Raw genomic sequence first — 24,626 nt, 5'->3', positions numbered from 1 at the left:
TGTAAATACATTGGGTGTTCCGACAATTTAAAAGCAATGCTTTTCTATTCAGACAGGTTTAGGTAAATTTTTTTCTTAAGTTTAACATACTATATTTGTAAACATAGTGGCAGAGTACATTGCTGTGAACTCATCTTTAAATGTACAAGAATCTTTGTCTCTGCTTCTAAACTGGATTATTCAGGATCTGTCAGATGTAAAATCAAGGTTATATTTCTGAGCAGTGTGAGGTGTGTGCTCTCTTCATTTTCATTTTTTAATTTCCCATTCTATAGTATAGGGACTTTAAAAAAATCTCTGTCTGTCTACTTTGTGAGGCTGTTTTAGAAACAAATGATAAGTGGAAACAATTTAAATATAAGTTGGGAAATGTTAAATAAATCATAAGTCTACGAGTTTAATGTAATTTCTTGATGAGAGAAATATTTGGACTTCTCAGAGAGATAATGTGACATGTTAGATGCAAAGGGAATTTGAAAACCAGGCCACACTGAGTTTTAATACTAGATGACTGGTCCCTATAATCATCATACATACAATCATGGATTGTTAGATCATCTGTTGTTGGTTTTACAGATAAGGGAACTTTGGTCGAGAAAGTGCCAGAGCCAGTACATGAACTTGTGCTTTTTCCTGTTCTCTTTCTTTCCGTCCCTATCTCCCCACTTCATTTAATTTGAAACCATCACAAAGTACCTATAATATACTAGGATCCTTTCTAGGCACCAGGAATACAAAAAGAATAAGATATAAGCATTTGTAGGTTGTGGGAGCAAGAAATATTTAGTAGTAAGTAAATACAGACAGTTGTGTGAACCACTAGTTAAGGTGCACAAAGCTAAGGCTTGTCACCTCTCTCAGTGTTTCCAGAAAGATGCTTTCAGTTCTTAGAAGCTATGGAAAGCCACATGCACATTACAACTCTTGATTAAGCCAGTTATTGAGCATTTAATTGTCCTGCTTTTTTAGTCAGTTATTTAATATAGAAATCAAACAGATTAGTTTTAGTTCCTGTCAAGAAACTTTCTTAGACTCTTCTGAATTTACTTATCTCGCACAATTTCTTTAACTGATTTGGCTGCAATTGTGTCTAAAATTAAAAGGTTGATTACATTCCATTTGAAATTTCAGATTATAGGGGAGCATGCCATATGGCCATTACATTCCTTTTGCAGATAAGAAACTTATAAAGCCGGTGTAGATCTACTCTTAAAACCTTTAGGAATCATGTTATCATTATCCCAAAAGCCTGGACAGAGTACTAACTCCTAGGATAAACAAGCAGAGTTCCCATAGGCTTACTTTATTTCTACCATTGCCTCAGAAAATCATTTTCTGTTAATGTGAAATTAAAAGTATAACCATACTTTTAATTTTTATACTTCCGGGATGTTGTGTTTATACTTCCAGGATGTTGGGGTCCTTAGTTCCTGTTCTCCCAAATCTGTTTTGTAGTGAGTGTAGTTTTATTTGTGAATCCTGATCAGAGAAGTAGTTAAGGGTGGTCCAGCTCATGGGAAGTGTTTATTTCCATCTAAAATTTTAAATGCTATCGTTTGGGAAAGAGCTGATCAAAAAACCTTGTGCTATCAGATTTATAAGGCTTAAAATTCCACCATCATCATTTCACTGTGGTCTTCTAGAGGTAGGTATTTCAACTGGGGCTCATTTTGGTTTCTGAAAGAAGAGCTGAGAAAGAAGACATTGTCGGCAGCATATTCTCACCATAAATTGAATGATTGAATACCCATAGTCACCCAACTATGGATCTAGTAGAATCAACCAGCTAAATCTTGGTAATGGTGAAAAGATCACATGGCTCTCTCTGCTAAGATTTGAGCATATTCTGAAACATTGATGGGTGTCTGCTCTATTAATAGTCTGGTTGTTTTGGAATAGAGTATATGTTTAGAAAATCCCTAATAAGATTTTATTAGTGTGGCCTTCTAGTTTTATCAAAGTGGAAATATGGGCTATAAGTTAACACCATAAATTCATTTAATATGTAAACTAGAACTACAATTTTAAATGCTTTGATATTATAAATTAAGAACTCAAGCTTTTAGTGGAAGAGGGCAAAAATTGCTCAAAAGGACTTGTTTCTAGATCAAAGTAGGGCCCATGTTATATACTGATAGGTTTTTTTTTTAAGTACAATTAGTATAGAAATTGCTAGCATTATTATATGCCTAGAATGTTGCATCCTACTCAGAGTTCTATTTAGATTTCATGGTGATGATGAAATTTTGCCATTTTAATTTATTTTTTTACACCATCTAGTGGCTCAGAATGAGTGGTGCAGGTAATTGCAGCTAATGTGCACAATCAGAATGGTTTCATTAATTCAACTTTAAATCTAGCTATGGGTTATTACTTTCCTATCTGATGTCAATAAAGTATTAGCATTAATCATGAAAAATGTTGTTCATCATTTGAATTAAATGTAGAAATTATATACATAAGGAACAATATATTTTAAGAAATCTAACATAATATTTGTGGAGACAGAAAATATGTACTTTGTAAAAAAAAAAAAAAAAGTAATGCCAAGACATTTTTGATGAGTAAAACCATTTAAAAGATTTTAAAGAAATGCTGCTTGCTCTTTGTAATGAACTGATTTATAATTTAAGATATTAAATTAACATTAATTTGACTTACCTTCTACAAGTTTGTCAGTGCTCTTTAAAAAAGGCAACACAAAATAGTTTAAGAAAAGGTGCATTCTTTCAATATAAATAAACATTTAGATAAATCAAGAAATAAAATGGCTTGCCCTACAATGAAGAACGTTTTAATTTTGTAAATGTAATGGCAACAAACATTTCACTAGTTTGGGGACTAGGTTGTCTTCCTTAAAAATCACTGTGGAAATACAGTTTTGTTTCAAAATTCATCCTTCTTTTTCTGTTTTGCAAGAAAGTCTTGATAGGGTGTCAGCTGTGCTCAGTCAGCCTGGGGTGATTTATTTATTTTAAGCCTCTTTTGAGAGTTATACAAATCTTAGCCTTTATTTTCAGTGAAAATCAAGTTTCACAATAAAGAAAGAAGGGAAAGCAGACACCCTGCCCCTCCCCCTTTCCTTTTTAACATTTTCCAATTAGCAACTGTCATGTGATCCCTGGCTGAGCTAGCCCCTCCTTCAAAGTGTCTGGCATTTTCTTAGTTTTAACCTTTGAACTTCACTAATAATAAATCTAAATACTGCTTGTCTAAAAAGGTGAGCCAGTAACTTTACTTTCCATTCTTTGCATATAGGATTGCTGCCGGGTTTATTTTTTTTTAATGTGTTAAAATAAATTATTTAATAGTTCAATGGTGATTTAGGAAAAAAACAATTTTTTTTCTCCTAAGAAGGAAAAATAAGGAGCATGTTTATAGGAATGGATGAAAGTGGAATCTGTGATTTTAATGACAGCTGCATTGTTAGTGAATTAACTCTGCAACCCAGAGCTTGGCTTTAGATTCATTTGGTGGGGTGAGTCATACTGGAGGTAGAAAACCTAATTTTTAAATTTTTTAATTTCTTTTAGGAATCAGGTTGTGTAAAATCATGCTAAATTCTTTTTTAGGAGATTGCACATCAGTTTTATTTTCCCCAAACCATAAACGTAATATTGTAGTTATTGGTATTTTCTTAGAACCAAGTTTATGAGGTTTTATAATTTCAGCAGCAGAATCCATATTATATAGCAGTAGGCATATGCTGTAGCCTGCTTACCTCTTTGGTTATGTTATTCTAGTTTGCCTTTCTGGATTTATACCCACTGACAGTTTATCTTCCGATCTTTGCTTACCGGTAAATTGCTAACTGCATTCTTATCCTTACTTTTAAAGCAATAACTTGTTTTTAGAGACTTAGTAACAGACAAGCCATACTCTAGAAGGAAAGAGGCATGCTACTTTGTCTGATATTAAGAAAAATAATAATAAGAGAATTAAGGATTCTGGAATATTTTACCCAGATGAGGGCATACTTGACTTTAGCTTTGCAGCCTTTTGAGAAATAATAACTCAAAACCAGGAAATGAAGGGTAAGACAGTGGTCACTAATATATAGTGAAAGGCCATTTTTAAGTGTGTATGGGGAATTTCAAGCAGTACTTCCTTTTATATCTAATTGGTTGACTTTTCTAAATGATCAGGGAATTGTGACTGTCATTGACCATTTGCTTTTCATTATGAGAATATAAAGATTTAGTTACTATGGATTTCTTAAAATTATTATTTTTTTGCTTCAAACCTATGAAAGGAGCACAGACAGCACAGTCTTGCTGTCTGGTTGGGGATGTAGCTCAGTGGTAGGACACTTGCCTGGCACACACATGGCACTGGGTTCAATCCACAGCACCAAAAGAAAAAAGTCTGCTTAGCTCTACTAGCAGAGGGCATTGGCAAGTTTCTTTTTAGCTAACTTAGTTTTTCCTGTGTGACCATATGACCCAGGGTTCCACAAATAGCATGGCCAACTACTGAAGAGTAACAAGGACATCTCAAAATGGGACATGCATTGTTGACACAAAGCTAGTTCCAAAGTGTTATCATATTTTATAGCCTTTGGGGAAGGAGGAGGAGGATTTGTTCCTGTGATTGCATCTGTTCGGAACCTGATGGCATTTAGTTTCTGGGCTGCCCAGGTGGATGTTGGGATTAGGGAACAGTGGAAGCATTAACTAAGCTGACCTTCTACTTAGTACCCACCTCTCCTTAGCAGTGAAAAGCATTTATAGACACAACACTATGTCAGAACATGTTCTGGTTCCATTCATAGGACTCCTCTTATTGGCTTTTTGCAAACAACATGCTCAAATACTTCCCTGTTTTCTTTCACATTAAATGGAGGAAGCATTTCAGAACAGTGCTAGGAGATAAAAGAGGAAGGTGCTTATGAGGCACAGGCTGTTAGGCTCAGCTCCTGCAGTGGCTGAAGAGGTAGGGGATGAGCCAGAAGGCAGGGTTGTGAGAGAAAGGGGGGAGAAGTGATGTGGAAGGGCTGCTTTGGGAAGGAGGAGCAAGGCTGCAGGATCACCTGGTTAATCTATCATGGAATAATCAAGAGTTTGCCAGAAGCAAAACAAAACCATAAAGAAAAGAAATACAGTGATAATTTATTTTTAATCCTAACTGGAACAGCCCATGGTTTCTTATACTTTCTCTACCCCACCTCCACCTGGAAAATCAGGAACTCACTCGGTGTACATATAGCATGCTTTCACTCTTCTGAGATGCCCCGCTTCTCATCCCTTTAGAACTGGAAGCTTATATATTCCAGGGAAATTATTAGGCTTGAGAGAGTAGAGATAGATACATACTGATTAAGAACAGTTAAAAGACAGTTAAAAGAGGGAGATCAGTAAAGCCTGGAGTAATTAAGAAGAGATTCATAAGGAAATAAAAGTTGAACTAGACCCTCATGGATGAGTGAAGTTTATTTGTTCAACAGGCTTGTGTTTTGTGTCTATAGGATAAAATATCCCAAAGCAAGACTATGTGATACAAAAGAGTGGATGGTCCTATTAACGATGCACAGAGCCATAGACAGTCAAGGACCACCAGTAGACAACCAGTGGCTCAAGGTCACTTCTCTTCCCTAACCTTGAGATTGGTAGGGAGTCAGAGAAACACTGTAGAAACCAACCAACCTGACCTTTCCAACCGAGTTTTCCTCCTTTGTCTTGTACCACTTTCCCCATATCTTCCTCCTGTACCTTTTATGTTAGTCACACTCTCAACTCTTGCTTTTCCCTGGATACAGCTAAATTCTGTGGAATTTAGTTGCTTCTCGTTTCACTCATTTCTTCTTTCTCTCTCACTCAACATTCAATATTTGATTATCTGTTTAATCTCTTTCTCTTCTAAACTCTGAACTTCTTGAGCTAGACACTCTGTCTTAAGTATTTTTGTACTTAATAATACCTGACAATATGGTAGCAAATGTTTAGTATCCATTTACCAAAATGCATTTCATTTTGGTAAAGAATGGGAAAGAATCCTGACTTCCTAGCAGAATGACAGAACCATAGAGTTAGGAGAACTTTAGTGCTAGCCCTTCACATTACAGGTGAAGAAATTAAGGCCCAACATAATTGGGAGAAAATAAATAAAAGATCAAGGGAAAAAGAACATAGCTTGTGGTGAACTTAACTTAAAAAACAGTGGAATTTCTGCAGTTGAACTTTTGCCTTGGCCCTCAGCTTCTTGGCAGCCAAACCAAAGGAGATAGGGAGCTAATAATTCCTTTTAATCACAAAGGAGGGATCTTGACTTTTCCCAGCATGACTTCTTTGAAAAGACAGAGTCTCACATGAATTCCTAGAATGTGCACTGATTGTCTGGCTCCAGGAACTTTACAGAATAAGTACAAGAGTGACAGGTAATGGCCTCAACAAAAAATATTTACAGTAAATAGTACAAAAATTTCAAAAATGGGGGTGCTGGCGCTGCGGCTCAGCGGTAGGGCACTTGTCTGGCATGTGAGGCACTGGGTTCGATTCTCAGTACCACATATAAATAAATAAAATAAAGATTTATCAACAACTAAAATATATATATATATATATATATATATATATATATATATATATATATATTTTAAAAATTTCAAAAAGGCAATTCTGTGAGGATCCAAATGTAAAATAAGTAGACTTATTGATTTATATTAAGCACATACCTGGATTATTATAAAGTCTCAATAAGGAATAGAAATATAAATAAAGTATCATTCCTAAAGAACTCAGGACTTGCCTAGGTTGTCTACCTAGTTAACAACAGACCTGGGATGAGACTCTAGATTTTCTGAGAAGATAATCTTAAGAATAAGAAGGAGTGCCTGGCACAGTGGCACATGCCTGTAATCCCAGGAGACTGAGGCAGGAGGATTATGAGTTCAAAGCCAGCCTCGGCAACTTATCGAGGCCCTGAGCAACTCAGCAAGACCCTGCCTCTAAATAAAATATAAAAAATGGATGGGGATGTGGTTAAGCACCCCTGGGTTCAATCCCTGGTACCAAACAATAACACCAACAAACCAAACACTAAGAAACATAAAATCCACTGAAGAATAAAGGCTCAGCTTGAAATGAGAGATGCTGTTGTGGGTAAGATAATTCAGGGGAAAATCCACATGACAACTGATTGGAGTCTGGTTGTAATTGTTGGACAGGTTGCGGCTGAGGGAGGGGACACTTTACTGGGGAGACACACCCTGCACAGAGTCAGGAGTGGGTGTGGGTGATGGGTGGGACTGTGGGGACCAGAGCAGTGGTAGGGGAATGTTGCCAGCAGCATAAGAACAAGCCAGGCAGAGGACTTTGTGTGTAGTTGAAGGCTGGTCAAAGTACTTGAGCATCAGGAGAACGGATGAGGACAGTTTCTGGGAAGATCAGAGAGGCTGAGTTGACAGTGCAGTCATCCAAGTGAGGAGATAAAGGCCTGAAATGCAGGGCTGACGGGCAGAATAATGGAGTGGGTGAACCTGGGAACAGTTCATAGAGCCATGTGGTGATGGGTGAAGTGCACTGAGCGCCAACGCCACCCTCCACTGCGCATGACTTGATCTTTCCTTGCCTAATGTTATCTATGAATCATCAGTTTGAATATCAGTTTTTATTATATGGTATTACAACTGTTGATACTGTAGAAATTTGAATTAAATGTATCTTGGCAGTGGGATATAAACTAAAATTTGTTGTGAGAATCACACTCTTCCTATATGCTTTCTTACTTGTCCTTTGTCTCTCCTGCTTTAAAAATGGAGTGCACAGTGCAAGGAGAAAAAAAAAGTCACTATTTGAGTTAAAGGAACTCAAAGTCACACCTGCATAGTAAATTATAAAGTAATGAAGTTGATCTCCATAAGCCACTAGGAAACTTAGTATCTTCAAGCGGGTTCCTAAGTAGTGGTATTCAGACATCACAGACGACCTTAGAGATTGTGTCCCTTTCCTCATTTAACAACAGGTCAGGAAACTAAAAGCCAAGCAATTAGTGTGTAGATTGTAATAGTAAAAGACTGAGGGTTTCACGTTCCTATCATATGTTTTAAGAGAAGCTTTTGAAATGATGAATGTATAAGAAATTAAATGATTCTTACAAAGTTTCTAAATAGAGATAATAAAAAAGAAAAGACTGAAGAGGTGGCCTTGAAGAAATTATTTATGTATTTTAAGTATTTATCTAGTTTTCAGACTACTGAAGTGTTTATGCATAATTATCACAGTGAATACTTGGAAAGTAATGGTCAAATCCACAGGCTTCCTGTATTTCATATTTTATCCATTAAAATTGCTTTCATTTCCACAAAAGGCTGGTATATTTTAAATCACAGAGACATCTTTGTAAAAAGGACACATAGTCTTTTAAACTTTCCAACACCTGTTGCTTTCAAACATATCAGTAACTAATTTCTGAAAGAGCTAGTACATCACAAAACCTTGGTAGTGTTTCAGGTTTCAGTTAAGGAAGCTTTCTTTCACCATATGGCTTGCGGAAAGTGGATTAACCTACTTGGGAAATTAGAATTATGGTGCTGAAAAGGTTTGAAGTCAATGTTGGGACCTTATTTAAGTGTAAAATAATATACCAGCAAAGAGAGATTGAGTTAATTGAGTAAATTGGGACATACGCTTACTATTGTGTTGGATGAAGTCTCTGTTTCACTTTATCAAAACTAGTCCTTTTTTCTTGCCTTATCATGCAATCATTTTAATTTATTGCTCAATAAATAGTAATTGGGGCCTAAAATTTTAATTATCAAATAAAATGATTTTAATGGTGTGAAAATTGAAAATGCAGGTGTGAGATTGCAAGCATTCAGTGCCACCTTACTATTATGTCCTCAGATTATTGGGCAAATTTGGCCCTTTTTTTTTGGCTTCTTGACTGCCACATTACATTTTGCCTTGAAGCCATCCATTTTGCAGATATTGAATTTCTTTTGAGTGCTATTTTTATACAATAAGCATCACTACACCTCTGGATCTTGATAGCATTACTGCGGGAGGAGAAAGCAGCTTTGTGTTAGTAATTACCTAACATTGTCAGAAGCTGACTGCAGGCCTCTTTCTAGTGATAACAGAATAACCGCATAATGTAGCTTTATAGCACATGATTAATAGAAAATAATTACACGTCCTACAAAGGGATGCAATATTTCTTATAAATTGACTAGAATGGTTTCCTGTAGATTAAAGGACTCTTCATTATTTTATCAGTCCTCCTGAAGTACAGTCACTTGCCTATGTTAGCATTTCAGCCGATGTTAAGAGCCGAGTAGGGTGAAGGATACCAGATGGCAGACTTTCTTGTACCTGAGATCTCGGCTGCTGTAAAGATGTCATCTTTACAGCAGCCGAGATCACATGATGCTTCCTACTGTCACAGATTTAAATGGCAGCCTGGTATGGTTTGTCTCTTTATTTTTTATTTATTAACAAGATAAGGTTTGAGAGGTTCTTTTTAAATGATCCACCTGTGACTTCATAGGACAATACTATAATTACTATGTGGACCATAAGACAACATTGTATCCATTGCGTTATTTTTCAGTAGGAGTCATGTATCATTCATAATCAGATTTGTTTGGGGGCAGCAAAGACGAAAGGCAAAGATAGGCCGATCTTCATCTTCAGGAGGAAAGCTTGTGTGATGTTGAATCTTCAGGCCGAAATTTAGAATACTGCACACCAAGAAGCATTTTCATTCCAATTTATAGGCTGCAAATGGTTTAATTGGGATTCATGTTGCTCAGGAGGCTCATCCAGAGGACGGTAATGATGGAAGGGGAGGCTCCTATGTTTGCAGTCTTGTCGACACTCTCTAATGGCTACAGTATAAATCCATAAATAAGCCTCCTAGATTTTTACTTCCCTATATTTTATCTTATCCCCTAATTCCACACAGGAGTATTATATGGAATTCTTTTTTTTTAACTATTTATTCTAATTTGATATATATGACGGCAGAATGCAATTCATTTCGTATTGCACATATGAAGTACAATTTTTCAAGTCACTGGTTGTACACAAGGTATTTTCACACCATTCGTGTCTTCATACATGTGCTTAAGGTAATGATGTCTAACTCATTCCACCGTCTTTCCTATCCCCTATATAGAATTCTTGATGAATGTAAAGTAATAAGTATTTTGGTTTTCGGTTTTGCCCTTTTCTGATTTAAATCTGTGACACATTAGAGGAATTTATGACTTGTGTATTTTGTACCTGTTTTGATTATTATATTTTTAATCTTTTGTAGTTGTAGATGAATAGCATGCCTTTATTTTATATGTTTATTTTTATGTGGTGCTGAGGATTGAATCTAGTGCCTCACACGTGTTAGGCAAGCATTCTGCCACTGAGCTACAAACCCAGCCCTTTTTGGTTATTTTAAATGAAGTGAAGCTTTTAAGATTATCTTAATGTAAGACTTTTTCTTTTTTTTCTCTACAATGTTACTTTTAAGGGATTTATTTACAATGGAACAGGCTCCTCCCTGCTGTTTACGACTGGGCTTCTGTTTAATGAACTTGCCTGTTTTACCCTATTTTACAATTCTCTCAAGTGTAAAGTCTGTCATTCATTTTTGTTGATGTGATTTGTTGGACATCAGTTCTTAAATTTGGGTGTGAGTGAGCTTTTTGAGAATGATTATATGCCCTTATTGATGGTACACATTATAACCAAAGTAGACTATTAAAAAGTTATATAAACTTTCTGGCTAATAATTTGAATCTTCATATTGTCACCCAGATTGAGGGTCATTCTCTGGAAGCAGGTTTGGGTCAATAATATACCCTCTCACTGAATGATTTCAGTGTCTACCATTGAAAGACAACCACTCTTTCCAAATAAGCACTTGGAAAAATCTAAGACTGGCACCTGGCAAGAGCTTTCACACTCAGCCTTACCCTGTTGACTGTCCATTTTGACATCTTACACTGTAGGCATTAGGTCTTTAGTAGGCTAAGTACATTATTTTGTTAAGCATTAGGCTCTAATTGTATTCATTGTCTTAAAAATTGAAAAAGGCAGTTTTATTAGGTACCTATTAGGATATAATGGTTGCTAATCATAGCTTTCAGTAAGTTGGTATTTTCTTCTGATATTAATTATAGTCATCATCAGTGAGTTCTGGACCCAGAGTACTTTTGTTGCTTAGGCAGTTTTGTACACTAAGTTCACATTGTCAGCAAACTTTTAAACTTTTAAACTCCCAAGCCAGGGCTGTGTCCTCACTAGAATAAAAAGAATGGAATTAGGCTTTTCTCTCTACTTTGTTCTTCAATAAGCCCAATTCTGATACTGCCTACTGTTAAAACAACAACAACAACAACAAAAAAAACCTATATGTCTTATTCCATAATCTCATTCGTAGACTACATATCTGTATGTGCATGCTAATGTGCTACCTTTGTATGGAAGAACTGCATAATTTTCCTTTCTAATGGTCAGTAAGCATACTCATCAATACAGATGTTAGTGCTCACCTGCCCTCCCCACACGTAACTCAATATGCATATGCACATTTATCTATGACTCAGATGTTGGAAAATCATAACCTATTGAATTACTTCTGAGATTGATTTTAAAAATTTATCTTATATGAAAAATTAAATTTGAGACTTACAGTGCTCGAGCACAGTATTGCCTTTGGAAGATATTACTCCTGAAACTTGTAATTCATATTACTTTGTTTGTATCTCACTAAACATAAATAAATTTGAGATAAAAATCCATTAGTCAATCTGGCAGACATTTGAGACTGGTTACAGAGAGTCCGCAATGCCTAAAGCAGTGGTGTAGCTGTCAATGGGGGATAAAGGGAGGAAAAGAGGCACAGGTTCGTTTATCTCATGTCGCAAAGTAAATGCAGAAGTACCTCATCAATCACTTTTTTTTTTACAGCTAGATTAATATTTTTCCTTTAAAACTTGAGATACTTTTGTTTTCTGTTGATCTTCCACTATAAGGATAAATCTAATACCACCTTTAAATCCCTTCCACCTATCCTTTATCTAAAGTAGCTTGTGACCAATGAAAGGGACAATAAATGCCTTATGGATGCTATTTTAAAGGGGCCTATTTGTAAATTTTTTATTAAGCCATTTTTTTTGTATTAATGTTCTTTTATTCTCTTATCTGTTTAAAATGTGCATATCAAATTTTCTTAAGGGATGTGCCTCTATATTCTAAACCGTTTAGGAAGTACAAGTTTAATTATGAATTAAGTAGCTTGTTGTAAAAAAAATTTATCCTTGCTAGATAATAAGCTTCTTGAAGGCAAACAGAGTATCTTTGGGACCCTAGTTTTCCTCTTATAGCCTTTTTCACTGGTGCTTACACATAAAAGGTATCCAAGCTGGGTGGAAAGAGAGAGAGGTTCTTACCATGAGTGCCTGTTTCTGTGTTCTACATCTAGTAATAAACAGGCTTTGTGTTATACATTAATTCAAACCTGTGCCTAACAGCATTTTTAAAGTGTCCAGAAACAGAAAAGATGAAAATGTTTCCATTTGCAGCTCAAGCTCTTGTAACTCTATAAAAAGGAATAACATTTCTAAGAAGTTGCATAAAAACGACATTATACTTACACCAGTCTAAAGGTTAATATTGCATATTGTTTTCAATTAGGAATACAATAGATATGGCTGGTGGGTAGGAGAAATGAAGGGAGCCATTGGCTTGGTGCCTAAAGCCTACGTAATGGAGATGTATGATATTTGAGAGTCCTGGGTAAGTACATTTTAATCCAATATTCTGTAATAGCTCATATGTTCTCTTGGTCTCTTCCTTGTGAGTCTTTGCCTTTTTAAAGTCTTTATAGTTTTCTGATAACACAAGATGGTGTCCCCAATTTTTTTGTTATGTTGATCTTTAATTTTTAAAATAACTTCACAGAATTTACTTTGAAAATGAAGAAATTATTTAGAGAAAGTTCCTTTGATACTAACCAGCTGTTTTCTCAAACTACTTCACTTTAGTAAAACATCACTTTTATGGCTTTTGTGAGGTGATGAATTAGCAGAATGTTGAGTTAACATTCATTTTTCCTTAACTAAAAAATGTATTTTTTTCTAAGCAGGAGAAATCAACATTTTGACTGAAGAAAAAAATTAAAATACAACTTTCCCTTCCTGCTTACAGAGAAGGAAGAGTCTTCTGCTTATCTGCAAATGTTTTGGATTTAGAAGCCTTGTGAAAGCATGAGTGACAGCCCATAACCTTTCTTTGTTTTGTTGAACATCCCTGGCTTTGACTATTATTTTATATAGTCGTTCATTAAAATATTCCTCTGAAGTGAAATTAAATGAAGGGTATTAATGTAAATTAGATGCAAGCCATAAAGTTATACCTATTGCTGTTTTGCAAAGAAATAATTGCAGTTTTTATTCACCCATTTAGTGATTTGTGTGAAGAATTCATTACTGTTTTATGCAGACCATGTAGTTACTGCTACTTCCAGTGTGAGTTGTAATTTCTTTTAATCATTGAACATCAGTTATTTTTTAGAGTGTAATATATAATTTCATAGAATTTTAATTGAATATATCATGCAGGGTTTAGGCAGATGCTAAAAAATGTGAGTATGCTAAAGCTTTGTAAATCATTTACCTTAGTATTTATTTTTCACACAATAGTAACATGTTCTCATGAAAGAAGTCCTACAAAGTGGCAAATTTACTTCCCCTTAAATACAGCCATGAGAAAGAAAAAAAAAGCGATATAATTACAAATGGCTATGTGCTGTCACTTGCAGCACAAGTGTGAACTGGAACCAGGTTTGTGCAGAGCAGTTTACACATAACAGATATCCTGGTTTGATGATAGGCATACCAATGTTTTCTACTGTATTTTTATTTAAATTTAATGAAATAAAAGATTCATAAAAAACCTCATTCTACCACTGATAAAATGGTATAAACAGCCTCAATATATTCTCAAAGTAAGAAAGTGTGACCCAGTCAGTACTCTCTCATCCTACCTTGTTACCGTGCTATTGAAGTCCCACCATAAAACAGCACAACTCTGGGCTCTTTTCTGTACTTCTCAGAGTGCTGAGAAGAAAAGGAAGGCCCAGAGAGCAAAGTGTAGAAGTCACAGGGTAACATGCACCAACAGGTGGATGGAAGGGGGGGTAGTGTTTGTCTGGCATCTCAGTTATGCTCAGTGCTGCATGAACGAGATTTGCAGATCAAATCATTAATGTGTATTTTAAATCATGGGAATTTTAAATGCCTGTGAAGTACCAGTATGCCCTTAATATACATTAAAATGCATTGTGATGACTAGAATAGATATAATCTCCTAAGATGGAATCATTACTTAGCTGGTACTATCTTTGTGAAGTTTTCAGATCTTTGCTTTGTAAAGGTAAAGACGCTAACCATGCAAATGAATTGGTAATATTTTAAAACCTCCATTATTTATTTACAACTACTTACAAATGATATTAGAGTGTTTATTTTACAGTTATCTCCTAAGTTTCAAAGTTTTAAGGAAAAAAAAAAACTTACTTTTTGGGACTGTGAGTAAACTGAAATTTACATATAGACCCATCAAGTTAAAGTTTTCAGAACTTACATTTGTGTGGTCATTACCCTTTTCCTGATGTAGTGCCACTGAACTAGATAGAAGTCATCTTGGCAAAAGTTAGACCACTGGAGATGAACTTCATGGGCTAGTTTTCAAAGCCTGAGTAGTTGAAAAGCAAAAGCAGCTCCCCCCAACTGCAGCAGGCCTGTGGAGTCAGCTTCCTGCCTCCCACCTAAATGAAGTGTTTAGTACTGGGCCAGTAGATGGCAGCAGCTTGTCACTGCATACAGAACACTTGGCAACCCCTCCCCCACTCGAGGACTAATTCAGGAGTTTAGGAGATTTCTGCCTCTTTTTACAGTTAATCCAGGAGAGGGAGTCCTCTGCCAACTGATGACCAACAATTCCAAGCCAGCTAGTCTTTGAATGGTGGCAATACAGAAATATGGTGTTACTGCTGTCCAGGGCTCCCCTGGCCTTTGTTCTTTTTTAACTTGAATATAGGTGGGGGATATAGAAAGGAAGCAGAAGATTTAAAATTGGAGTGACAAGAGAGGCAATCGTTACTTTCAATTCACGACTACTCTACATTCATTTGATGGAATAATTTGTATACAACCAGGGAGAAAGTTTTCTTTACACCCATGACAATATATCACGTACTCTTCAAGATCATAATAATATCATTAATGTGAATTTAAACAACATGGCTTGTTAGAAAATATGCTAATTGTTATGTTCTCATTATGTTTGCTTAGCTTTTATTTGTTTTTCTATGAACAGTTAGAGAGCTAATTTTTTTCAAAGGTGATTGTAAGTCATATTTTATATAGCATTTTGCTTGATTATTTGCTCTGTACTGAATTTGTACTCTATTGCCATTAGATCTTACAATAATGTTCCACTCTGCAAATTTTTAAGGTTCAAATAAAGTTTAATTGTTTGCAAACTGTTATGATGCTAATAATTCAACAGCCTGCTGTGTTACTAATGAAATTACTTTGTTATGATTAATTTGGAAAATAGTGTGTTGATTGTAGTAATTAAGCACAACAAGGTGAAGTAAATGATTCTAATGCCATCTGGCCTCCAAACTGAATGAAGAAATGAAATAGGGCTGTCATCTGAATTTATTCAAAGAAGTAAGGATAATACAAATGACTTTCATTGCCATAGGATTTACACTTAACCACAGCTCACTCCATTCTGTTTCTGCCACTTTGCTGTGTATGACTCTTTCTTTTATGAAAAGGAATATTGTTTAGTCCAGTACTTGTTCTGAATACGTCAAGCTGATTATTTTTACCATAATTTAATTACAGATAATTACATACAGTATTGTAGGATCATAGAAAAATCACTTTTCAACCATCTGCAGGTGAAATCTGTATACGTGGGTTTGGTTGTTGGAGTCTTTTGCTATCATTGTACAAACACTTGATGAAGAAAGTCTTTCACAAAGAACATAGCTTCTATTCCGTTGTTTTCTAAAATGTTTGCAGCCAAGGTTCTCATGGTTCTGTTGATTTCTACTTCTTATACAATTTCTCGAACCTATTGCTACTTCATCAGCTCTCGTACCATCTAGAGTCGTGATTAAAATCAGAACTGATTACATATCATAGATTTTGATTTGCAATTCAGCTACTAGAATGAAACTGACCTCAGTATACGTGAAGTTTAAGTTTGAACTTCATGAGTGAGACTAAGTGAATCACTGTAAGAATTTTTAAATCAAATAAAGTTCTTCCAAATGCCAGATATGACAGTTGTTTGCATGTCAATTGTGGTGATTCAAACATGATCAAGCCATAGAAAACACAGCTTCCCTCTAAGGTTGAAGGAATATAAATAATTTTATGTATGTATGTACACACTGAGTACTGAAAAATATAAATTATATATTGTTTATCTTTTCTGTATATTTATACGGAAATGCATAACAGTTTGTCTTCTGGACTGGGAACAAGACATTTCTGGACAGCTTCAGTTTTATCCGTTTATCATCACCTACTACCTTATAGTTGAGTTCTTCCAGAATATCTGACAGTATCTCTGATACCATAGTATTTTGCTATGATGACATACTTATATAATTATATGATCCCTGTAACCTGGAATGACATTTCCTTAATGCTCTGTGTGAGGAGCTTCTTCTTGTTTCTACTAGTAGACTCAATTATTACTTGGACACAACCATATGATTTTGTGTCCTGCCAGCACAGTACAAAGTATATGGTGTGTATCCAGTAAATATTGGTTAACAGGTTTGACACCCCCACAATAGTTCAAGAACCAAGATTTAAGAAAGAGTTTGGCCTCTATACCTGGCAGAGAAAATCCCTTTATGCTTTCACACTAAGAAAGTTATCTTCGTTAAAAAAAAAAAAAGCAGTCCCTTTTACTAAGTCTTTAAAAGCAGATCCCCATAACAGGTTATATCAACAAGTAGATTGAATCTGTTAGTAACAAGGAATGAATAATTAGAAAGTTGAGTTGTAGTACATTCTTTAAAGGTGGTTCCCCTTTCTACTGCACTCAGCGTTGTGATGTTCAAATAAGGGCATAGGCAACCTAGGCAGCTGGGGATCTTGTTGCACTTACCAGAACATTCCAAGTCACTGCTGCCCTCGTTCTTTGGGAAATGACAGGAAGGCCTTTGCTCCTGCATCCTACCACTGGCTTTGGGTGGATCAAAAAGGAATCTCTGAAAGTGGGAAGTTGGCACAGTTGTTGCCAGATCCAACATAATTTAATTTTGTCCTTAAAAAAAAAAAAAAAAACTCTTTTGCTTTCTATCTTTTAAAAATTGTATGATCATGTTAACTTGAATGCTTTACAAGTCCAGTCCCCAAGATGAAAGGAACCACAAAAGTAGAATGTGGTCATACCCCTGCTTTGCTTTGGTCTATGCTTTGGGGACAGGGCTGGAAGCTGAGCACATCAGAATACTTGTGAATATGCAAAGGTGGGAAGTAGAAATTGCTCCCAAAGCCTGTCTCTTAAGTGCCTTTCTTAACACTGGAACTTTGGAAGTGTTTCACTAGATTTCTCTCCTCTCTGTTTTCGTGGTTTGCTTTTTTATTTCTATCATTCAGAGAGGTAGTATAGTGTAGCACTTGTCTGTTTTCTGTTTATTGGCCTTGACTTTGTAATAGTGAAATATCACTCCTGTTAAGAGTGAAAACAGGCACCATGTGAAGCTTGAACAGGAGTTTACTTTTGGTTTGACGAAAAGTGTCACACAGCTGCTTTCAGTGGAGGGAAAGTAATGACATCAGGGTATGCCAATTACAAACAAGTGCCACAGAGGAGGACAGAGTTCCCTCAGATGAGCAGGTTCCCATACACTGCCTCCCTCCCCTTCCAGTCCCCATGGCAGTCCTGGAAGAAAACCTCTACCATATGTGATGGCGACATTTTACTAGTGATAGCAGTAGCCAACATTCCTTCATTGTGTGCTGTTTGTCCTGCTGTGTGCTTTTTCTTCAATCCTCATGACAACCCCAAGAGACAAGTTCTGTTATTTATTCACGTTTTCCTGATTAGGAAACTGAGGGTGAGTACTTTGTCCCAAAGTCCCGGCAGCAAATTACCTAGTCAGGCTCCCACCCAACCTCCCTCCCCTGAATTCAACACCACTGTGCTGTGCAGTGCTGGGGTGAATTCAAACCCAGCACTTCATTCTCTCCTTTGCAAAGAGTGGGCACTTGACCAGTGCTCGTGACCACTGATGATGGCATACAACAGGCTGCAGCATGTGGAGAGCCTTGTCAAGAGGGGACAGTAGGCCAGCTGAACTGGGTTCATTTCGTCTTAAAGCACACCATGGTGATGACATCAGATTAGAGGCAGCAGATGTGCACTGAGGAATAAGCTCGGATGCAGGAACACTGCTGTCAGTGGACTTCCGGCCCAACTGAAATAAGGAGTCAACCAAGGTGGCAGAAAACTGAGAGAGGACATCAGGCCGAAGTGATCCTGTTGTAATGACCTTTTCCCATCCTTTGCCTCCTCAAAAGTGAAGCCTGTGTAAACTGATGAGCAGGGGAAGCCAGGGAGAACTGCCAAACCGCTGTTTCTATCTCAAACACTTGTTTTAGGGAATGGATTTAAATTGACAGTTTTTTTTTTTTAAATTCAGTATAAACATTATTAGTAAACTGTTCAGCCCTTTTACAATGAGTAAACTCACTTCATTATAAAATGTGTTTAATTTTGTAACCAAGTAATGGCAATATCTAATATACTTCTTTAGTTTTTAGGATATGAATTTGTTTAGGAAGTTTTATTGGATATGTGCTACTTAAGTACTAGATATTAGCTGAACATGAAGTCTTATTTGTTGGGCACCTGTGTAGTATCTTGTATAGGACTCCATAAAGAAAGTCTCTGTTTTGGTTTTTGAACTATTTATTTATTTATTTATGCCTTGGTGATTGGATGCTGTTGGGGCAGGGAGTAAAAGAGTGGGAGAGAAGAACCAACATTCACTTAGGGCTCTGGAATTGAGCCAGAGATGGGTTAAAACTGAGCTCTTTCATGGTCTAAAATGCACCCTAAACTATTGGCTGTCTTAATACCCCCAAAAGGAATGGGTGTACCAATGTCCAATTAACAAGGTGTATTTGCTTTTGAATAGTCCTTTGAAATGTTGCCATGCTTGGTACCCACAATCTCATGCTTCTAAAGAGGAAGGAACAATGGTATCGTCCAGCTCTCCAGCTGCCCACCTGATAGATCTGTTTGGTGTAAAATAACCTGTCCCATGCAGATGGGTATCCTGCTTGCTCCTAATTCCACGTCAAGCCCTGTGGCCTGTAGAGACTGCCTTCATCTCCTTGCTACACTTTCCTCCTCCTCCTCCTCGGGCTCTCCCAAGGAGCTGAGTCACATGAGACATGAGACTTACAACTCTCATGGCTCTACAGTTACCAATATCAGCTATTCCCCCTGGTTTCTGTAAACCCAGCAAAAGCAAGGCATCTAACTGTATTCTCCTGTTAACCTGCATCCTGAGCAGAAGAACCGAAAAGCACCGTGAGTGGCTGCTGTTATCTGTCGCTGTGCTTGAGTTGGTCAGCATATTTGCTTTATTCTTTATTACGTCTCCGGGCTCGCTATTTCTCTTCCTATCTAATTAAATGATTCCATTTTGAATAATTACATTTAAGTGCCAACAGTGTGCAAGGGGCATTTCAAATATAGGATTCTACACGTCCTTCCCAAGTAGATTTCATAGTTTAAATAAAACAGACAGGAGATAAACACAGGAAGGCTCAGAGCAGCCTCAGGTAGCCGTTCCTCCATGCAGTTCTTAGCTGGTTGAGCTACTGATAGTGTCCAAAGATCTGAAAGATTCTCTGATTTTGTTACTTTAGAACCTAGAGGATTATCTCGAAGACAAGAAGGGCATTTTTTTCTCTCTCACACACGCACACACATTTAAAAATGTACCAGGGGAGGGGAGAAGGTGCAAGGGTTTCAGTATCGTTCAGACAAGAAGATTTTTAATCAAAATTTACAAAATTCTTATAGCTACTGAATTAAGTGTGAAGGAAACAGAATTGTATATGAATAACACCAACAAATCCTTTACAGGAGTTGCTGCCAATCATGGGAGAGCACATTCTGGAAGCTTTGAGTGACCCCTTACCCCTTTAGGAATGAGGACTCATTCTCAGTGGGGGACCATGCCAGTGCAGTGCTCAGCTTAGAGTGAGCAGTAGGAAGAGCACAGGAGCTGGAGTCACCCAAAATTCCAGTTCCATTCCCTAAAGTGTTGGCCTGAGACTAAACTTCCCTGCCTACAGAATGCCAGCCGCACCTGCTCTCCTCCCTCACAGGGTTCAAGTTAGGCTCAAGTGAGATTATATTTGGAGGGACTTGAAAAATCCATGACAGTGTTAAATATGACTTTCCTGCATTTGAAGATAGGAGAACTGAAATGAAATAATAGTCAAAATAAAAATTTCTCTTTCCCACTAAATGCAAGCATGGGACGGGGTTGGATTTGAATACTCAGTTTTGACTGTAATACTTCTTGGAATAATGTTAGTTTTGTTGTTATTTTATAATAAGAATTGATCCTAGGGAAGTTTGGGGTTCTTCTATGATCTTAAGTGCATTTTTGTATGAAGCCATTGGCTTTTAAAATGTGATTGATTTTTGTTAATGGAAATTTCAATTGTAGAGATGTTACTTCTGTCTATAAAATTTCTGAATAAACTTTTCTCATGATATTTAAAACCATGAATCTGCTAATAATAGGCTTTAGATATAGGTTGTTTGTAGTTGGTTGGACTTGGCAGAGAATTTTTTTAAAAAAACAGATACAGGAAGGAAATTTTTTGTACAGGTTCCCTTTGCCCAATATCTACTCCCCTAATGAACTTTTCTTTCAGATGGGTATCTGTGGATATTTGTGTATGCATACCCTTCGTAGTTAATTTTTTTTTTAGACAATTTTATATGATCGAATGAGCCTTGTAATATAGCACTAATCTTGGTTTGTACTTTATGAAAATATGGGACTAGAAATCAGGGCAAACCAGAACCTCATTACATGTAACCTTAATGCTTTAATGTTATAACTTTAGGCAAAGCTAATAAAAAATGCAAAGGACTCTTAAATAATTTAAATTATCTAAAAAATTGAGCATATTCCTTCAAATAATAATGGCTTTCATGATCTGATTTTTTAAAATTCATTTCTCATGTCTTGAATTACTTAGAAGTGTAGATATCAAAGTAAGTTTGAGTTTATTTAAGATTATTAAATATATTTGTAATCATGCAGTCATGAGGATTCCACATTTTAGCCTCCCAGTTGTAATCTACAGTGTTATGCAGTACGTAATTCCAAGAACACATCTAATAACGTCATTTTAGCATAGAGTTAATTTTTAGCACTTGTCTTTAAAATAATGCTCTACAACATGATTCCTTGGTTATTTTGAATCATTAATCAATTCTATCAACTTAGAAAAAAAAAGTCATTCTGGGTGCCTGTTATTTTTTGCTTCCTAAAAATGAAAGCTTTTCTTGTCATCTTGGTCTTATTGACTTCACCTGGGGAACTGTTATTTTCATCATGTATTTTTATTACCATCTTTACATTCTCTTTGGTACAGAAAATAGTGGAAGTACAATGAATTGTGGCAACTGTGATTAAAGTAAAGATCAGTCTGTTTCTAAAACTTTTTTTCCTCTTCCTAAATGATTACGGAGGAGAATTGCGCGCTCTGAGAGCAGCATCTCCTTCCTCTGGTGCTGTAGTTCATAGCAATAAATACTCTATATTGATTACTACTTAATTCTAATGGAAGTATAGTAAGGCTGGAAACATAATGTAGCTTAGCATTTAGTATCTTAATTTTTAAACAGTTTCTAAATTTTAAAAATTGATATAATTGCTCTGAATATGCTTCTGTTATTGAATCCATTTCACGCTATAAAATTATTCTCATTTTATATCTTTCCTAAAGATTATTTTGTTCACAATATATTTTTTTCTGGCACCTCATTGCTGTTTTTGCATAACTGAAAATTTGTCATTTCCATTTTAGCTCAATTTGGAAACATAAAAACCATCTCAGAGCAACACATTCTAGACTAATATAGAAACACAAAAAATAATGGAAGAGAGCCATGTGGAGGTTTTAAATATAGTCAAATTATTCAAGTGTACAACTTTAATCCATTAATCTGCTTTGAAGCTGCATAAGAGAAATATTTCTCTCTAAACGAGGTTTTTCTCTTCCAAAACACACTCAGAAGTCTCTCATCTAAAACAAATACTGCGGAGTTTGTTTTGCTTTTCGTTTGGGTTTTAAAAGAAAAGAGTGAAGCAAGAGCTGCCTTGGTACTGGCTGTAATTTATTCTTAGTCAAAAACAGATTGCCATTTACACTCTTGGTATTAAAAGCTAGTTACAGTCATTAGAGGTGGTCTTTCTTATGCTGTGTATTAAGATATTCAATGTGAGATTTATTTTCAAGCCATTTTCAGGCCACGAGGGAAGTTGTTTTCCTTATGAAGGAAATTCTGTGTTTTGCTTCATTATTTGCTGTATTTTAAAAATATATAAAACAGAGGAGAGAACGGGAGCTGTTTCTTTGAATCCTAATACAGTATGTCTTCTTAATGAACCACTGCAGTGCCCAGAAAACAGCTCCCTGCAAATAAACATGCTGCAAGTGATTTAGCCACAATGTCCAGACTGTGTAAACATCTAATTATTACAATAAAATTGTCAATAAATTTACATTACTGCTCCCTTTTCAAACGTTAACCAACTTTTTCTTTGCTTGATAAAAGGGCATAAATTGTATTTTTATGTGTTGGTGTTATTGTTTTCATTACACTTCTTGCTGCACTCTAGACAAAAGACCTCAAGCCTTAATGCCCTGAGTTATTCCTGGATGAAGAAAACTCCTACAGTTGTTTATTAACGTAATGTGCTGTGCTTCCTTTCACAGTGAGATGGACGCAGAGCCTTCGCAAGCTGATCTTTAGTCACGGCATTTTTGCAAAAAGCTATAAAGCCAATGTTGTAGTCACTGCAGCTTTAAGAGAGACACAAAGAATTAAGGTCCCTTATAATCCACCATTAGAACGGGAATTTAAGTTAAATTAGAAGCAAAAGATAAAAGGGCAAAATGTAATAATTTCCTTTAGCAAAGATTATGTCCAGTTTTCGGAATTATGATATCATGTTGAACATAATTGTGGAATAAGCCCCCCCACGCACGTATTTCTTATATAACTGGTACATTAACATTAGAAAAGCAGAGCGATATTGAATTCTAATGAGGTCTGGCCTATATGCTCTGCTAGGAGAAGAATGAGGATAATTCATTTGTATTCTACAAAGCGCTCGGAAATCCACGCGCATCCCTGTGGCTTAGCGCGTGGTGCTGCTCATCTGTTCCTCCTTGGAGGGGGGGATTCATGGCTTTGAACGGCATCTGAGCTGGGGAAAATAGTTAACCACTTTCCTGCTAGCAGTTGTTTCCTAATGGCTATTTAATCTGGTTGGTCTACATATGCACTGGCTTTACCTGTTCTCCTGGAGGATCATAAAAATCGAGATGTCTGTGTCTATAGAGGCAGTGCACCTCCTAAGAGCCAAACAAAGAAAACAGAGTGAAATTCAGGAGGTTAAATGTGATTTCACCATCCTCAGTAAACATGTCGGTTTTAAGTAAACAATGAGATGACAGTGAGGTATTTGTTCATTAAAAAAAAATCTGAAAAATGCTCCATTTGATCTGATATTGGCGGTTTCAGGAAAAAAAAAACTGCATTCATTTGTGAGTCTTGCTGACATTCTGAGAAAACAGCCCATTTTGGAAAGTTATATTTAGCAAAACCAAGGAATGAAAGATTTTAGCAAATTGCCACGTAAAATGATGTGCACAAAAAGGCATTGGGGAAGTGAGCTAAGGCCTGTGCCAAACAGATGGCACCCCCTGCTGTGTTTTTGATTGAAAAAGAAAGGTAACATTTGCAGCCACGTCAATGAGACAGTGATCAGCTAAACAAATTGGTCTCAGAAGTACCCCATCGCTGGAGCAAACCCCGCTGCAGGGTACAGGCAAGGCTGTATTTCAAAATAATGCTATGTTTGCGTCTTTCCTAAGTGAGGGGATATGTCCCCTTTTCATGCGGCAAACGGCAAGATGAGGTCTTTGTTGAAATCGGCTGTGGTATTATCTGCAGAATAAGCAATAGAACTCAGTAAGTGCACAAGTGCCCGTTTTCTCTGATCACCACCAAATGCCGACAAATAATATTTTAGAAGACCCAGCAGCTTTTTATGTGTTGTTCACTTTCTAGTGTAAGGTCTCTGGAGCTTACGGAGAAGGAACTGATGTGTGCCTTACAAACACACACACACACACACACACACCAACAACAACAACAAATCATCACAAAGGCACAATTGGAGGAGGAAGAAGAGGAGGACATGACTGGGGAAAACTCCCCTTACACTTGAATTCAGTTCCAAAATACAAACATCAAAAATGGCAAAGAACGCGTCAGTGCACAAGTGGGGGGGGGGGGCTTTTTTTTTTTTTTTTTTTTTTTTTT

At 36.4% G+C, this 24,626-nt stretch overlaps 1 protein-coding gene across 6 annotated transcripts in view; it reads left to right on the top strand.

Annotated features, from left to right (window-relative positions):
* Skap2 (src kinase associated phosphoprotein 2) overlaps positions 1–24,626 on the top strand; it is an 84,481-nt gene that overhangs the window by 39,290 nt on the left and 20,565 nt on the right. For 3 of the 6 annotated variants that reach the window (XR_007341667.1, XR_007341666.1, XR_007341665.1), the window contains exon 5: positions 12,630–12,731. The exons of 1 other annotated variant lie outside the window; for it this stretch is intronic. Coding sequence is in view for 2 of the 5 variants with exons in the window: in XM_048786375.1 (XP_048642332.1) it covers positions 12,630–12,722 (93 nt within the window). In the remaining 3 variants the exon portion in view is untranslated. Of the gene's footprint in view, positions 1–12,629; positions 12,732–13,077; positions 15,481–24,626 lie in introns of those variants that run through there. 2 more of the 6 variants (XM_048786375.1, XM_015490072.2) reach the window with 2 other exon arrangements.

The sequence above is a fragment of the Marmota marmota genome, unplaced genomic scaffold, assembly GCF_001458135.2.
Source record: "Marmota marmota marmota unplaced genomic scaffold, marMar, whole genome shotgun sequence".
Taxonomy (NCBI): Eukaryota; Metazoa; Chordata; class Mammalia; order Rodentia; family Sciuridae; genus Marmota; species Marmota marmota.
This window is presented reverse-complemented; position numbering and strand designations above follow the sequence as displayed.